This window comes from Patagioenas fasciata, chromosome 14 (assembly GCF_037038585.1).
Source record: "Patagioenas fasciata isolate bPatFas1 chromosome 14, bPatFas1.hap1, whole genome shotgun sequence".
Classification (NCBI taxonomy): domain Eukaryota; kingdom Metazoa; phylum Chordata; class Aves; order Columbiformes; family Columbidae; genus Patagioenas; species Patagioenas fasciata.
Genome location: NC_092533.1, coordinates 8159843 through 8174938, shown reverse-complemented (window position 1 = coordinate 8174938; position 15096 = coordinate 8159843). Strand labels below are relative to the sequence as shown.

Sequence of the window (15096 nt, the reverse complement as noted above, 5' to 3'; positions counted from 1 at the left end):
GGTTTGTTTTCTACCACAAATGTTGATAACTCTGTAACTGGTGTGGTCTTATAAGGTGGAAAGACACAGAGAGCTGGAACCAGACACTGATCCCTACTAGAAATTACTGTCAGGTTCTCTCTACATATTTTTAGCAGGCAGATGCGAGCTTGTTCTGCCCTGCTCCACACTGCCTGGGAGCCAGGGCACCATCATTAGTGATACTAAACATAAACGAAAAGCCTTGCTGAGAGGGAAGGTACATGAATGTGGGCTCAATGCCAGGTCAAGCTCAGAGCATGGGCAGAGCTTGTTCTCATCTGCAGCCAAAAGGCAGCAAAGACAGACCCTAGGATACCAGTTCTCTAGACGCTTCCAGGGGATTTCGGTCTTTGGGTCACCATTTATTTCCCCAATAAAAATATGTTACCCTGTATGTTTTGTTTTCCAAATTTCTGTAGGAAAAGCAACAAAAGTGGATATAGTTATGCTCTAATGTTGGCTTCAATTCAGGCCCTTTGCTTGCATAAAAACTGGGTTAGTGCCAGAAACTCGTATTTCACTCCCTTTCGATTCCCCCCTGTGCCAGCCAACCCACCCGCACGCTGAAGGACAATTGTCTCCTGCAGAAAGAAGAAAGCTAATGAGATCAGACATGTTCTTCCTCCACAGTATCAGGCGGCAACAACACACAGTACCGCACTGTCCATACTCCCGACATTTCAAAGCCAGAAAAATGTCATTAGCACAATGCAAGGTTTCCCAGTGGAATGACTTAATTTTGGAGATGGCACAGGTCAGCTGACTGCATAGATAAAACCCAACTTAGCTCCTAACAAGCATACCCTTCTGAATTCTTCATGAAACATCAGCCCTTCTTCATTGCCAGTTCTCTCACCCCGCACTTTGGCAGGTTTATTTCTGCTGCTGTATGGCATCTCTGCGCTCTGCCCTGCCGTGCCTTTTTGCACAACGAGAGAAGGGATGGATCTGAACAGCGAGGGCGAGATGCATACACGGGGCAGAAGGAGGGAGGGTGCCCATGTCCCTGGCTCCCCCTCTCTGAGGATGTCATTTAGCCCCTGAGCTGTGCCGTGCAAACTCATCAGCCGGGACACCAGCCTTGAGGAGAGAAGAAGAGAATGTTTCTGGTGAGGCTGCCGGTTAAATATTAGCTCCTCTGAGCCTATGGGCAGTTTCTCTGCCTGTGACATAACCTGCTGCTTCGACTGTTGGTCTGCGACAAGGATGATCCCTCCAGAGCATCTTCCTTCTCCAGTAGATGGACTGAGGCCTGGAGCCGCCAGCTGGGCTGCTGGAGTGGCCACTTGTGGAGAAGGGGGGTGGAGGGGATGGGGATCTCAGACTCTTGCAAGGACACTCCAGTTTGAAGATAAAAATTTTCTTCAGAGTGAGCTCTGCCACAAGTTTGCCAAGAAACAACAGAACGTTTTCTTTCAAAAAAGTGATCACGTTCTTTCAGTTTTACTCAAACTCATTAAAATAAATGACATATAATCTTGCTTATAAAAAAAACCCAAAATTCCTTAATTTCTATAGCAAGCATTAGATGATCTGCTGTATCTGACACTGTAAAATACCCAGCATGAGTAGCTACCAAATCATGTGCTTGTGCATTTTCTTGAACTACTGTTCAAGGGAAATAGAATATGGGCTTTTTCTCATGTAAAATAGATTCCCTTCAATCTAATAACCTCCCTGTCCTCAGTATTAATCAGCTAGAGGTAGAGATATGACAGAGATTGCTAACTTCCACAGGAAATTAAGTCAAACAATAAAGCAACTGGTTTGAATATATATGATGGTCAGAGAAGAACTAAACTGCAGAAGCATCTCAGACCAACACGTCCTTGCTGTGCTGTGCAAGTTAAAGGAATTTCTCTGCTGGTCACAAACATCCAAAGCTATTGTCTCTTTGCACAGAGAATTGTTTTACAGAACACCACAATGTACTCCCATTGCAGCTGAGTCAGCTGAGACCAGATGCTGATCTCATTTCATTGTAAATGCTGTGAGATTCCATTAGCTTCAGCAGATTTACATCCAATTTGCAGGGATGCGAGATTAGCATCTGCCCTGGCTCCTCTAGTGAATGAATACTAAATTCCATATTACGCTTGTTCATGCAGTATCTACCTTACCTTAGCTATGCTCTGCGCATACGCAGAGATTACCTCTTCGTGACTATGTGCAATTGCATTGTTAAAAACAAACTTTCTTTCATAAAATTTAAAAAAAGATGACTTTAAGAAAATTAACAAGAAACACACTGGGGCACAAAACAGGAGGATTCTGCCCTAATATCTCATCAATTGGATTTTTGCAGCATCAGTGAGATCTCAGAAAGCCACATATCTGCCACGAACACTGATAAAACATCAATTCTTGTTCACCGAGATGGCAGCGACAACCAAATGAAACGAAAATTCATGAGGACAGAATTTCACCGCAAACCCATTGCAATGGATTGAGATCAGACTTCTTTGCAGGACTTGAGGTAAGCCATTTTTCCCTAATGTAAGTGGAGAACCACCTGATATCTGAGTGCTGTGCCCTTTGCTCCCCATCTCAAATCACACACTGCACAACAGGGGCTTTTCTGCACCAGCTGGCAAAGCTGGGACAAAAGCGCAGTTCCACCTGGGCCTGCCAGGCTGACACTCCACACCAAAATAAAAGTCATTTTAGTTGGAAATACCTGTTCCATCAGGTTTTTCAATCAGTGTGAATTTTCAAGGGATACAGAGATACTTGCAATGAAGTCCTCCACACTGTGTGTCCTACTCTCCCCAGTTCCCTAATGTCTGAGAGCAAGTCCACAAAAGCCCCATGATCCATTTCGGATTCCTTCCATTGCATTTAGCACTGCACGAGCCTTGCGTTGGTGTCCCACGGAAGGGAGGAAGGCATTTGCATCAAATCTTTGAGCCCTGGACTCCCATCAGCAATGCACCCCATCCACGTGGAGATATTTGGTCACACCTGAGATGTGGTCACACCTACCTTCTCCCTGTTGCTGTGTGCGGTGAGTGATCGGTGAGCAGCGCCCCGCAACGCTGTTCTGTAGTTGTAGAAGTTACCAGTAGGGTCCATCTGGTGCTAAATACACAAAAGAAGACACGTTGGTTAGAAAGCAATCTGGGTTCTCTGAAGACAACTTCACCCCAGTTGTAGCAAACTCTGAACAGAGCCTCGCCTCCTTCAAAAATCCACATACACACAAAAACACCGTGAACCAAAGATACAATGAGAGACCTACAGATCATGGCCTGTTTGTACCTTTGGTTTTTGTGGTTTTTTTTCCCCTAACAGCTTACCAGGCTTTTATGTGAAGAATAAGGGCTGCACATTTTCCATATGCCAAATCCTAGCATCCTCTATCTAAAAAACAACCTTGGACCTTGCTCACTCAACATCCAAGGTAGAGCCGGGGAGCTTTACACTCAGCATTGTGTGTATGGCCAAAGAAAACATCAGTGGAAGGACTATGGTTTGCATATAGGCTCATATTTTTGTTTTTTCCCCTCCTCCTATTTATTCAAGGGCTCTGATTCCCCTCTATGTCTCAGCAGCTTCACACCTTCCCCACTACACTTTGGAACCTTCAGCCAGAATCAGGCCCTCTGCCTGTGAAACATCTACAAACATCTCATACCTGGATAAAAATGTGAAAATTCACAAACAAAAAAAATCCACAATACAATTCAAGCAGTGTATCAGCTTTTTTATTTTTATTTTTTTTTTACCTCAAGAATGAAAAACTTGGCTGTTTTCACTTTTGACCAAGTCTTCTTTAGCCTGGAAACTGGACTCATGTTCATTCCAGCTATGAGTGAGAAACAAGAAAAGAAACCCACGGATCAGAGTCAGGTTTCCTGTTTCATCCATGACAGCTGATGGAGAGACCTGATCAGAAGCCATACTTACAAATGATTGCCATCAGCGAATTAAAATTCCCTATGTTAAAGCACTCTCGGGCAACATCAATGAAAAATTCAATGACTTGTGCTCGCTGTTTCTTTTTCGCAGGCTGCAAATTAAAATTAAAAAATATCTGTAATAAGCAGAACCAGAATTTAGGTATTTCTTACAATACAGAGCAGGGGTACATGCAAAGCTTGGGTCACCTGCTCTCAGTTACTGGCTCTAATTCCACCAGCTCAGTGGATGCTGGTGACCACAGCCTCTGAAATCAAAGCTTTTGGTGCAGTGACACAGAAGGAATTCATGGCAATGCCCAGGCTTGTCTCAGTTAACGTCTGAGCGCTGTAAGAGGCAGCCCCGAAGCAGCGAGTGCCTCAGCTCCCTCCTGTCAGTGGGTACATCAGCACCGACCTTCCAAAGGGCAGGATTTCACACCCATACAACAGCAGCATCTTTGTCCCAGAAAGACTTTGTTTCACTGCATTAATCCCTTTCCCATCTTCTGGCCATTTCAGCAATAAAGCCAGGGCAAATGGTAGCTTGCATTTTAAATCTACATTTTAACTGGACTGCAATCGCCCCACCTTTTCCAAAGATGATCTTCAAATAGTAATGCTTTTGAGTCGTGGGCTATCTAGCCTGTTTATACCATTACTATTCCTCCCTTTCATGCCCTTTTCAAAGGAGAAAACATCCATTTCATTTAAACAAAACAAAACAACTACCAAGTTAAAAAAACACTAGTCACAGCTACAGTAATGGGCAGCAGGACAAAGCCATGCAATGGGAATTCACAGGCACAGAGCTTTAGGATGACAGATAACAAATACTGCTTCACTAGAATATTTTCCAGTAGAAATCTCACAGGATAAATTCAAGGTATTTCTTCCTCTCTTTTCCCCTGCAGGGTTCATTATTCCACGCTCTGCTCCTACTACATCAAGAGAACAGTGCGTCCCCCGTGTGTCACCATTTGCAATGTGTTTGTCATTTATCAGGTCACTTCTGCAAGTGCAATATTACTAAAACTTACCGTCAGCTGCTTAGCGGGGTCATTAGAAATAAATCCCCAGGTTTGCTTATTAATGTATGGTCTCAAACTGGTATTTCAGGCATGCGGTAAAATATGCCACATAATTTTCACTTACCATGCAAATTTCTGTTGCTACAAGATAGCAGAGTCGATTGAACCATTTCACATAGGCCTCAAGGTTACTTGTCTTCTTCTGTTCACTGAAACAAGTCTGGGGAGAAAAAAGCACAGAGAGACATTTAACTGTGTTTCAGTTAGCTGCCTGACTGCTAAAATAAATACCACACAAAGGTAACTACTGACATCAAGGGCCCCTTTCAAAAAGTGCCTGTGTGGCGCGTGGGATGCACAGGGTCCAGCTGAGCGTGTCACACAACACAACTCACACCAGTGGATAGAAAACACCCCCGTTTTGCCTACAGCAAGTGTTCAGCAACACAGTCCGCCCTGACCCTTGCTCGGTGGGATAGCACCAGCCAGGGCATTGCAAGGTGCACACAGCAAACGATGATCTGCAGAAAAAGTAAGACATGCAGATCTTCCACAACACACCCTGTTTGTGCCTTTGATTCTAGGACTTCCTTCACTTTAGTAAATGCAATCGCCCACAGTCAGTCCTTTTTTCTGGAGTGGAGAGACTGTAGTTCAGTGAACAAAAGATCAGCAAGAGAAAACACAGTTCTACTTGCCTCTTCATGGGAAAAAAAAATATATTTCCCATACTGACTTTTCAGGATAACAGGCTCTCTAGTGACCAGCTCTCTTGGAGGCTGCTCTTGAACAGGTCACTGCCATGCCAGAGATCCTTCCCTGATAAGAGGCATTACAAGAAGTGCATTTTTCAGTTTTTCATATGAAACTTAACATAAATTCCCATAATGGATCCAGGCTGTGGGAGCAGATACTTGGCTGAACTCTTCCAGTTCCTTTGACATCAGCAGATAATTTGGCTTCAGCAGAGTTGATAGGGCAGTTCACACAGCCTGAAGATGTTGCTTGGGATTATAAGAATTCAAGTCCTTTTCCCAGGCCCAAATTCTTACGCTTTCCATCTAGGACACACTGAGTTCATGTGATTTATCTGAGCATTCATTAACATCCACTAGAGGGTATCAGAGAATACTAATTTCTTGTTTTGATGATGATTTCCCAGAGCTACCATAAAGACATGCCACAAAGAAGAATATCACAATGCATGGACATAGATCCATTAATGTAAATGGTATTACCTGTACTATGTGAGTTAAACAAGTGACTAAAACCCCTTCAGAAATAGGGCTTAACATGATTCCCAAGATAATTCAAAGTAAAAAAATATTCACCTGTGATTCTGTATACAGGCATGTTTAGAAACAGAAATCACAGTACCATGATACGGAGCAAATATTAACAAGCCTGAAATTCTTATCAACTTTATGAGTAGAGCAGATATACAATAAAAATATATTTTAAAAGCATCTCAAAAGTAAATGTCAGCAAGCAGACAGTAAATATCAACCAAACCAAAGGAAACTCAAAGCAGCCCCAGTCTACCCATAGCAGTTGGTTTTCATTCACTCCATGGTATTCTCCTCTTCTCTGTTATAGCAAGAAGTATAGAAAACCTAGGTTTTGTTCTGAATATGCTATTTTCATCTCGACACTGCTGTCCTGTGCCAGGCCTTAAAAACCACAGCTAACAGCACAAAACTTGTGAAAAATGTGCAACAGTTAAAGTGGAAACAGGCTGCTTTTTAAAGGTTAAGCCTTATAAATGGCAGCAATATTTAGCACCTCCCTAACATCTTCCATCTGCAACTCAAAGTGCTTGATAAACATTCATCAGTGAAACCTTCTGAAGTCCTCGTGCAAGAAAAATGTTTGATATGATCTCCAGCTGGAGGGAATTCAGACCAGTTCCCTGTGGTTAACAGGGGTGGTCTCCATGGGCGAGGGACTGACAAGGGTTGTGCTGCTATGCACAACGTTCTGGCAGGTCCCACATGATCCCTCTAGTCCCTACCCTGGTGCGGAGGTTCTGCTAAACCATCGCTGGGACCTCCGCTCAGCCCAGGGAAAGGGTGGAGAAGAGCCGCAGACTGCCTCAACTTCCATTGGCCTCGCTGACTTGAAGTCAAATAATGTGTTAGTGCCATGTCTGGTGCGGAAATGTTACAGCAGCTTTGTTGTAACTAAGTAGATCCTCCTGGGGGAAGTCATAGCTCTGAACTTGGAAGAAGATGCAGTGGGGCATCCCTGCTTTCCACTGGTGATTTTCTCTGTTATCATGCACTTCAGTGAAGTCATGGAACTCCTACTGGGCAGCACCTCAGTGTTCAGATGTACATTTGAAGAACAAGCATAACTGTCACACCGTTTATCGTAGTCTGCCAGGATGATTTGCTCAGATTTCCCATCCCGCCATTATTTTCAGGTTCTCTGCCTTTCATTCCAATTCTTCCTGTCTACCTTCACTGATATTTCCTTACGATTATCTTGTAACCTCAATCTCTCTTCATATCTTGGTGATATTCTGTGCTGGCCCTGCATTTGAAATTCCAGTTATAGCTACAGCTCTTGCACGTACAGTAGTTTATTACTGAACATTTCCTTCTTCCTCTTAGCATCCACCCCCCATAGCTTTATGCACTTCGATTTCACTTGCTGCTGCCTCTCTCCCACTCTTCCAAAATCCACTGAAATTTAGTGCCCTCAACTGATCTCTTTCATTTTACTTTGCAACAGATATGACAGCTGTTCATTTTCAGTCTCGTCCCTCACGTTTGTAGCAGGTTGCTGAAATCTCACTGTGGCTGGTTTGGTATTTCAAGTTTATGACACATCTTTGCTATCTTGGGGTTCCTTCCTAAAGAATGTGATCAATGCACAGAAATACTCCCCTCTCCCTCGAACCAACTGCAGAATCTCCATAACTCCAATAAGAAAAGAGCCCAATGTTGCATTTTTAATTCATCCATCCATCCATCCTTTCACCATTCCAAGCTATTCTGGTGCAGCACTATAAACAGAGGTCTTCCTGTTATATTCGGCATCCAGCAATGAAATTCTGCCATTGATATATGATGTCAGTGAGAGCCCATACGCACTTCTGGGGAAGAATTTTATTTTCTGGCAGCATGTGAAATCTCAGACTCTCCCTCTCCAGCCAGGAAGTCTCTCTCCTTATTGAGGCATTCACCAAAATGCTGCTTCAAACCCCACTGGAATCAGTGGAAAGACTCCAACTGTCTTCCATGGACTTTGGATGAAGCCCTGATCAGGCGCTCCATTCCCTGCGGTGCTTTGGGTTAAAAGCTATTGTGTGGAGAGAGAAGAGTACGTTGATTCATGACGCACTGACTCATTGCTGTGGTGTCTGGGCACACACTATGGGCATTACATCACGTCCAGAGTCTTTATGCTTTCAGTGCTGGGAACAGACGTTCCCTGGCTGTGTGCAGCCACGAGCCATCTGCCCTGGTCAAAGCAGGTGAGGAGGAACAAGCCAGAAAGCAGAACATCAGGCAGCTGCCCAGTCTCAGGCCAGGATGTACTCTCACCAGGAAGGAATGGCAATAACCTGCCAGTGCAGGCTCTATCAACAGGTCCCATCCTTGCTGTGAGAATACAGGTCATCAGTTGGGCTGGCCATGGTCAACACATGCCCCAGGCCCTGGTCTGATGGATCGCATCCCACCAGTTCATGTAGAACAAACCGTCATCGCAGGAGAGACTTCACATACAGACAGATCATACCTTGGTGCCATCCAGAGGGTCTTTATGTACAAATGCCTGCACAAACTCCTCGGGTCCAATGTGACTTAGCCTTTCCTATTAGAGAGGGCAAAAAAGACAGAGAGGAAGAAATAAGAAAGCACCCCAGAAACTATTCTGTTCCTCTTGGTAAGACATCCCCACTATCTGTTAGCTCTGAATGGTGTCACTGAACTGGGAGACAGCCAACTAGCACCGGACATCAAAATTCATAGGAACAATTAGAGTTATTTCAGCAGAAAGAAGAAAAGGAAAATAAATATGTCTCATTACTGACAAGACACAGTTAAAGCCCTCTCTACAGCACAGAGAGAAAGGCGCTGGATGCACAAGTTTCCAACTGGGAGCCAGCAGACCTCAGTTCTGTGCTCGGCTCTGCCTGCTGTGCTCCGGCAGAACTCAGCAGCCTCGTTCCCCAGCTGTTAACATGGTAGCAATGCTGTGATCTGGTAACCCCAGCGATCAGGTGCTCATGTGAGGCTCAGGTGATGGCCCAAGGGGGTGGCTCTGTGCCACTGGGGAAGGAAGGCACTGAAGACACACAGGTCACATTAAAGGCGTCGCTTACATCGTAGTGTCCCAGGCACAATCCAAAACAAGATTAACCACAGCACCCAGGTCCCTCTTAGTAAAGAACAGTCCACCTCCACCAGCTCCTGAACAAACCTGGCAGTTCCAGCCACACCACTGGCCTTCTTTTTAGGCTCTTCAATTCCCTTAAACATATTTATTAGAAAAAAAATATTTGTTGTAGGCTACAAAGGTATTTCAGAAGAGATATTTTGGAATTCCTACACCCCAAACTTAGAACACTCAAGCAACAACTAAATTAATGGTAGTTTTGCTTAAGTGAAAATTTTATGGCTACTCCTGTGCCATTTCTTTCAGCTTCTCACCTTGCCACTGATAACCATATAGGACTCTTACTAGTTAATAACTGTTATCAAATAAATAGCAAATAATTTTTACTAACAAATAAACTTTGGACAGTTTCAGGGCAGAGTAGTTGGCGTACCCAATGCAGTAAATGAAAGAGAAGGCAGACAGCATTTATTACAGTAAACTGAATGAAGACCTCCAGCTGTATGAGTTTTAAAAGTGCAGCAGTGCCCCAGTTACGGGGAATCTTCCCTTGGAAGACAGTTGTACTGTAGAGGAAAAGAAACGCAAGCAAAACTCTCCAGGCAAAAAGACTTCTACTCTTCGGCTTAAACTATATAAAGCAAAGAAAGCCAAACCTGCGCATTCTGAAAATTAACCAAGGTGAGATGATCCTAAATTTGGGGTTTCTGAACTATTCCACTGCTTCACAAATAGAATATCGACTACCCTCAGAATTCCCAAGGCAATTCCATGATATTCACTTCAATCCACAGTCCATTTCATGGTTTGTTATTCCAGCCTTCCTCTCAAGGATGAACACTGTCTACAGAAGGACAGGCAGCAGGGAATCATTACGGCATCAAGAATTCTGCAGATGGCAGCAATGCTTTGTGTACTTCTGTGAACATCCAGGAGGTCTACAAGGAGGACCTGAGCCTGGGGGAAGGGTGTGCAACCCAGTCTGTCCATCATCTCGGTACTGCCATTGGAGTGACTACGGCCAAAAGCCTGTCTGAGAGTGAACTGCAGTCCAAGGAGGGAAACAGCAGACTTTGTGTGGGTGGTATTTGCACAGCCTTGTATGTCCATGCACAAAGTCCCAAAGGGAAGAACATAAAACACATCAGACAACTCAGATGCTTTGTGTATCTGTAGGAATGGATTCAAACTGTTAAAATTTCTGGCAAATTAATAAAAGGCCTAATGACCAGCCATTTCAATAGCACCTTCAGGTTGTGGAGCTTAGAGCACCTTACACAACTGAGAATGCCTTGACCTTCCTGAGATTATAAACTCACATTTCACAAATAAGCAAGCTGAAAAAGGAAAGTGACCTACTCCAAGATGCACAGGAACACTCTGATATATAGCTTGCTTCCCAAACACCTCTTAACCTGTCAAACCCTGCTGCCTGCTGCAGTGCTGAGACAGCACGGGATGTGCTGCAGCAGTGCAGACACCTTCTGGTTGTGTCTGGAATACTTAGCAGCTGATGGCTTAAAATAATATCTCTGACTGCAGAAGTTGGGAACCATTCCCACGTACCAGCTCCACATGTGTCAGCTGCTGAGCCAGAGTATAGGGGTCACTGCAGACGCTCAGGATTTCTCTCTGAATTGATGGAGGTTTAGTTTTAAAGGCAACCAGCTTATCAGAGACAGCAGCACTGATCTTGACAATCCCTTCTTGCCCGTGGCTGAGGGTTGCAAGCTTCTGATTCAGGGTTTGTAAAAGCTGATTCATCTTTTTCCAGTAGGCCTGGAGAGACAGGGAGAGAAAGAAACATAAACCACCCACAGAACTTGACAAAGGAGTGTTTTTATGCTGAATTTTCCCTTGTGCAAAATACTTCTAAGTCAGCAACAGGTTACCATTTTATTTTCAACAAGCCTATTTCAGAATACTCAGTTGGCTTAATTACAGTTCTGTGTTCTGGACCACAGAAACAGACTGCAGTCAAGAGCAGAGGCAGGCAGGACTGGCGGGTTGGGCTGGCACCAGCACTCACATATTCCTGCCAAGATCAGGATCAGAGGAGAGGTAATGCTACAACATGAGTTACTGCAGCTTTCTAGAGCACAGCAGCATTCAGTACCTATGCTTTATGTCAGCTACGTGTTGCCCGAGAACTCTACCTGTGAGTGGTGCCTCGTCAACTCTTATATATTAGGAATAAGAAATGCTTCTAACGCTGTTCATCCTTTCTAAGTCTTCATCCTTTTAAGCTGAGGGCAGCAGAAGCATGCTGCGACTTGCTACCCAGTTGGAGTGGTCTGAGCATCGTGTAGCTTTGAGTATTTAATACCCAAAATGTTAATTGCTACTGAAGGAAGCTCATATCGTATTCCAAGCACAGCCATGGGCTCAGCAGAATGATCATTACTAAGTTGCTCAGGTTGTTTTCAGAGCTGGAGCAGCTCTTTACAGGCAATGAGTGAAGCCACTGGCCACAGATGATGGGCAGAAAGAAATGCCTTCAACTCTTCATAACTGACAGATGCAGACATCATAAAACCAAGATTAGTGAGAGAACTGAGTATCTAGAAGGCAGGAGGGAGTTGTCATGGAGGATGACAACATGGGTTCTATTTCGAAGTAAATCACATAGGAGGAGGGAAAATTGAGGAAGATGTAAAAATAAATAATTGAAATAATTTCTAGAAAATTAAAAACATTCTTTCCATTTTTACCTGTTCCTGATGTATAGTAGCTTCAAGGAAAAGAGACTACTGGCCTTCTTCATGGAATTTCTCATTCAAACAGATGGTCACACTTTTGATTTACAAAGACTATCCTGGATATAAACTACTGAATATCAGCTAAATATTTCTCTGGTTTATATCCAGGTGTGTTTGCAAATCTCAGCGTAGCTTATCAAGCTCTATGAATAGAATGTTGTGGGTTTTTTTCACTGGAAGCTCAAATAGTGACATATTTTGTATTTTGTGAACATGTTTTGTAAACAGGGGAGCTAATTTGGGGCGGTGGGGGTGCAGGCACTGCACTTAAATCCAAGTCTTCTACAGAACATAAAACATTTGGCTAAAAAACTTTTAGCTGAAAACCCAGTTCTTTTTCAAAAAGGAGTCTGGATGAGAAATCTTGGACCAGCCATGTCTGTGCAGCATCAAATTCTTCACTGTTTGGATGAAAAGCCGAAAAGCAGCATAAAAATCACTTGAAAGACATACATATTAGCCAGTCTTGCAATAAATCCTTATCACGAGATCTAGTTTCACCTAGTTTTGTAGGGAATACAGTATAATAATGCAGATATAGACAATGGTAAACAAAGACTCAGGTAAGCCAACCACCTAATAAAGAATGAAATAAGAGAGACCTTTAATGGACACAAAAGAAAAATATTCAGCAATCAGAGCTCTTGAAGAGACTCAGAGAAAATCGGTTGGGTGCATCCTTGCCTAGAAAGCTTTTCTGTGCATGCTGGGGTAGAAATTAGAAAATAAATCCTGCTTTTGCCCTTTTAAAAGCATTTCCTGCCTTCTTTAAAATATGTTCACTAAGTGAAAACAACATTGTTCATTACCTTCAACATGCTGGTAATTACCTTGCCACAAAGTGACCCCCCATTGTAGAAGGGCTGCATGCTGGACTCTATCAACCAATTTCATTTCGTTGCCGCATTAACAGTCAAAAGAAGCATACTACTGTTTAATATTTAAAGAAAATGTTTCGTTCTTAACTGGGAAAGTTCCTCTGAAGACGGCAGGTCTCAGCAGGCGGCTTAGGAACTCAAATTTTAATTAAAATTTCTAACTCTAAATGCAAATCACAGCAGTTACTAAGAAACGCTTCTCAGCATGGAAACCTTTATAAGCACATCGCAGAGCCTTTGGAAAGTGGACTCTGCAAAGGACAGGAGCGCACACTGCAGAGGAAAATCCTGCATTAACCTACATGGACTAGATGACCTCACAAATCTTTCATTTCTACGATCCGCAATGGGAACAACTTTCTTCCGAACAACTAATGGGTACCACCACTCTTTTGTGCTGTCCCTTAAAAAAGGAAATTTGCAGGGTATGAGCTCTTTCTTATATTAATTATTGATTTTGTCCAGGCATAATCATTTGCAGTTACAGTGCCTAGTAATATTTGAAAAGCAATGACTTGCCCCCCAGGGCACCCATAAGCATTGGTACACAGCTGTGCCCACTCCAGCACAAAGGCGTGCACCACTTGCTCAGGTTAGGCAAATAAACTTCTGCTTTGTATGCAAAAAGTTGATTTTTAGCATTTATGGCTTTTCACCAGGGCAGCTACTGCTTTTAAAGAGCCATAATGCCTCTGTTCTCTGCCTTTTTGACTGGTTCCTTCCTTCCCATGGATGTGTTTTTGGTGGGTCTGTGTGGGTTTCTCTCACTTCAGATGCTGAAGGGCTGTAAGGAACCTTCCTTGGTGGTTGGCAGGAGCAAGTTCATTGCCTCTTCCCCTTGAGGGAAAAGTCTCACTGCACTGGTCAATGGAACTGAGGCCACTTCAGCTCTGTCCCAAAGTCCTTTGTGTTCCCTTCACCTCCATCAGTGTCATGCAGCCTCCAGCCACCCAAAAGTGCTGCCAGCCCAAGAGTGACTGGTTCAATTTCTCTCATGTTTCATGTGGGTAGGAAGGTCCTATTTCATTTCCAGTGTGCTGCAAACCTGCTCATTCCTTTTCTCCACCCTTCTCTTTCTTAAGACTCATGGGTATGCACTTTTTGTTCTATTGAATTGCACCCATCTGTGGCCTGAAGCCAGGCCTTGATGTAGCAAATGGAACTGAATTCTTCCACATCCCATGGTTAACCTAGAAGTAATTAGAGACTCTCTATGTACTATTTGCTCTTATCCTTATTATTTTTGTGGATTTGGTAGTATTTTTCATGTTTCTGAATTAATTTATGGGACTCACCCACTTGAATTTGCAAGCAGGTGTCCCAGAGACTCCATTCACTGTCCTACCCTGCCACACACACGGCTCATGCACTTGAACACCAAGACCATACTGTCATCTAGACCGAGTTCCTGTCCTCATGTCACTGACACAGGAGAACCTAAACTGAGAGATGTCGCTTTCAGGGAAGCTACTACAGGTTTTAACCATTAGAGGAGAACAAAACTGTAAGAGTTGCCAGGAAGAGGCACGGAACACAATACGTGGCAAAAGGAGGAAAAGGAGGAACCAAGTGGGAAAATGAAGATAACATCTCCACACAATGTCCCGGATCAAACATGCTCACCTCATCGCATGGGGCTATCCTGTGAATCATGTCTTTCAGATGGCCGATCATCCGCTCTTCCTGAAAGTCATACGGGAATGTCTCTGTCCACTCTGTCAACAACTGCAAGATTTTGGGTCCAAATTTTCTGATCCGTGCCTGAAATGGAAACCAGAATGATGGATACGGATTGAAATGTGTTTCCTCAATAAAGTCTCCCACCAAATCTGTATCTCACTGAAAGTGGGGCCAGATTTTCAAAGACAGAACTGATGGTTGCACCTGTAAAATCTGCACACATGCAAACAAATAGTCTGGTGCACAAATGATATATTTTGGCCTGCAAAATATACCGGTACTTGATGCATACACAACTGTCTGTTTCACATGCAGATTTAAGTATTCTGCACATGCAATTGGCCAGTTCATGGTTGGATGGACGTTTTGTTGGTGCAACCTTTATGCCTTTTTAAAAAACATCTGGCCTTTTTGCTCATTTGAACCACATGTTCTTCCCTTTCGTACTTACAACCCTCCTACAATTTCATCCTTCCCTGAAAAACTG

General features: G+C 43.5%; 1 protein-coding gene across 1 annotated transcript in view; it reads right to left on the bottom strand.

The window, feature by feature from the left end:
- The window catches only part of RASGEF1C (RasGEF domain family member 1C), a 74250-nt gene that overhangs the window by 13448 nt on the left and 45706 nt on the right, over positions 1 to 15096 (bottom strand). The window contains exons 4-10 of the mRNA XM_065848876.2: positions 14553 to 14690; positions 10859 to 11071; positions 8693 to 8767; positions 5073 to 5168; positions 3928 to 4030; positions 3747 to 3826; positions 3004 to 3099 (exon numbers count right to left, since the gene is read on the bottom strand). Coding sequence (XP_065704948.1) covers positions 3004 to 3099; positions 3747 to 3826; positions 3928 to 4030; positions 5073 to 5168; positions 8693 to 8767; positions 10859 to 11071; positions 14553 to 14690 — 801 coding nt within the window. The remainder of the gene's footprint in view (positions 1 to 3003; positions 3100 to 3746; positions 3827 to 3927; positions 4031 to 5072; positions 5169 to 8692; positions 8768 to 10858; positions 11072 to 14552; positions 14691 to 15096) is intronic.